The sequence below is a fragment of the Numida meleagris genome, chromosome 18, assembly GCF_002078875.1.
Source record: "Numida meleagris isolate 19003 breed g44 Domestic line chromosome 18, NumMel1.0, whole genome shotgun sequence".
In the NCBI taxonomy this organism is placed as follows: domain Eukaryota; kingdom Metazoa; phylum Chordata; class Aves; order Galliformes; family Numididae; genus Numida; species Numida meleagris.
In genome coordinates, this window is record NC_034426.1 from 6,164,322 (window position 1) to 6,166,708 (window position 2,387).

The 2,387-nt window shown below is 62.4% G+C and overlaps 1 protein-coding gene across 1 annotated transcript in view; it reads right to left on the reverse strand.

Annotated features, from left to right (window-relative positions):
* GIT1 (GIT ArfGAP 1) overlaps positions 1,255-2,387 on the reverse strand; it is an 11,292-nt gene continuing 10,159 nt past the window's right edge. Inside the window, exons 18-21 of the mRNA XM_021416109.1 lie at positions 2,254-2,344; positions 2,005-2,187; positions 1,868-1,931; positions 1,255-1,793 (exon numbers count right to left, since the gene is read on the reverse strand). Of these exons, the coding sequence (XP_021271784.1) occupies positions 1,581-1,793; positions 1,868-1,931; positions 2,005-2,187; positions 2,254-2,344 (551 nt within the window). The 3' untranslated portion in view covers positions 1,255-1,580. The remainder of the gene's footprint in view (positions 1,794-1,867; positions 1,932-2,004; positions 2,188-2,253; positions 2,345-2,387) is intronic.

The window sequence follows — 2,387 nt, forward strand, 5'->3', positions numbered from 1 at the left end:
AGGAGCTCACCCAGCCCCACAGCCCCCTGCATGGGGCTTCCTCCGGGTCCAGCAGAGCCAAGCGCCCGGCGTCGTGGCTTTGTGCTGCAGGTAGAGAACACACATATCTGCTGTTTTGCTATGAACACTGGTCTGAGGTTTCCAGGCCCTCCCCCACGGTGGGGGTGGGGGGGGCTGCGAAGGATCCAAACAGGGGAACCCAACTCCTGCCTGCTTCCGTGGCTGGGAGCACCAGCTGGTATGAGTGAACCTACAGGTGTGCGTTTTCCTTCTTGTAGAAAATGCCACGAGCACTAACTGGTAAGGCTTAATGTACAGTATATTGTCAGTATTCTGGTATTCTTCTGGTTCAACATACATTATAGCTCATATATAACCTGTATTAATTGTATAGATTGTGCATTTAAAGCTGTTACCAAGTTGTCAGAAAATAAGAGAAGAGGAAAAAAAAAAATGAAAAAAATAAGGTCATATGTAATATTTTGTTTGTAAGTATCCTTTGTATCATAGCAAAGGAAATGTTAAAAAAAAAAAAAATCAACTGTAATAAAGTAATTTTAGTACATGGAGTGTCTGCCTGCGTCCCCCGTGGGGTCCCTGCAGGTGAAAGTGGGGGGCTCGGGGCCGGGACCCCCCCACCACTGCGGCTCCTTCTGGGGCTGGGGTTCCTCCCCGTGCCCTGCAGCATCCTGCAGCCATCCCGGCTGCCATGGCAACGGGAGGCAGCCCCGCTTCGCTCCGTTGCCGTGACAGTGACGGTGGCAATGGGGATGGGAAGTGGGGGCAGGACAGAGGAGCTCCTGTCCCCATTTTATCCCCCCTCCGAAGCCCCCAGCCCGCATTACAGCCACCTGGCTGCACCCTCCCACGTTCTGCAGGGTCTGGGGGGTGCCGTGGTTCTCCCACCACGAGGTGCCTCTTGCTCAGGGCCTTTGCCACCCGGCCCAGCCCGCAGCGCAGCCACCCAGAGCAGTGGGGCAGAATGTGCTGGGGGGGGGGGGGGTCAGGGGGAGCACGGGGGTGATGTTTCCTAATGGAGGACACAACCCAGCAGGGATAGAGCACTGCAGCCGGCCCAGTCCCCAGCCTGACACTCATTAACCAGCACAGCCAGCAGCCCCCCCCGTAGTGCTGCCAAGTGCCGAGCAGCAGGGAGCACCCCGAGCCTTCCTCCGTGCCATCACCATCCTCCCCCAGCCCACAGCCAGCAAGCCCAGCTCCCAGGGTTAGGGGACACCAGGAGATGGAGCCGGGGGCCGTGCAACGCTCACATCTTTATTGATACAAATGTACAAGGACACATCTTACAGGAGGGACAGGCGGGGACGCCCGGGGGGGGGGGAGAAAATGGGGAAGGCCTCCAGGCATCCCCGGTCCAGTGTAACGCTGCGGGCGGCCCCGGGGGAGCGTGGCCGAGTTGGGGGGGGGGGGTTGAGTCGTGTCCCCCCCAGCAGGACGGCCGCACGCGCTCTGTCCAGGATAAGTTAGGAGCGGGCTCGGGGCGCTGTACAGGGGCACCTCCCCGGGGCTCAGCCCCAACCCGAGGGAGGACACAGAGAGGAGAGGCCGCGGGCCGGAGCTCACTGCTTCTTCTCGCGGGTGGTGATGGTGACCAGCTGCTTGGCGGCCTTGGCGATGTCGTAGGCGCACTGGATGACCTGCTGCGTCAGGAGCTGGTAATCCACGGCGGCGCCCGGCTCCGGCGGCACGGTTTTGCGGCACTCGCTCTGCAGCCGGTAGGCGCTGGCGTTCAGCAGGCGCAGGGAGCTCCGCACCGTCTCCAGCGCCGGTTTCTGCACGGAGACAGCGTCAGGGCACGGATTGATGAAGCCCAGAGCCCGGCGGGGCCAACCCCCCCCACCCCTACCTTGGGGAAGAGCGACGCCATCTCCGTCACCGCTGAGTGGATCTTCTCCGAGCAGGGCACGAAGCTGCGGACAAAGCGAGGGCTGAGTGATGCGGGGCACAACGTCACCCGGCCCCACGCTGGCGCCGCAGCCCCACCTGTCGTGCTTGGACTCCTGCGCAGCCCGCAGCAGCTCCTGGATGTTCTTGGTGACCTGCTCGGTTTTCAGGATGACGTCCTCCGTGCTGGGCAGCCCGGGGTCCAGCTCCCCGTCCAGCGGGTCCAGCTCGTGTGGGAAATCCTCGTCCTTGCTCAGCTCCACGAAGCGTTTTCCCTCCACGCTGCGGGGATGCAGGGCTCAGCGCCGGCCCCGCGTCCCCCGCTGCCCCCCCATCCCCGTCGCTCACCCCAGCAGGATCTCGCCCGCCTGCGTGTTATCGTAGTCGCTGTCGGTGCCGCTGCCGTGCCGGTCCAGCTTGCTCTGTAGGGCAGAGCCGCAGCGTTACACCCTGCCCAGCCCCACCCCCATACAGGGATAAGG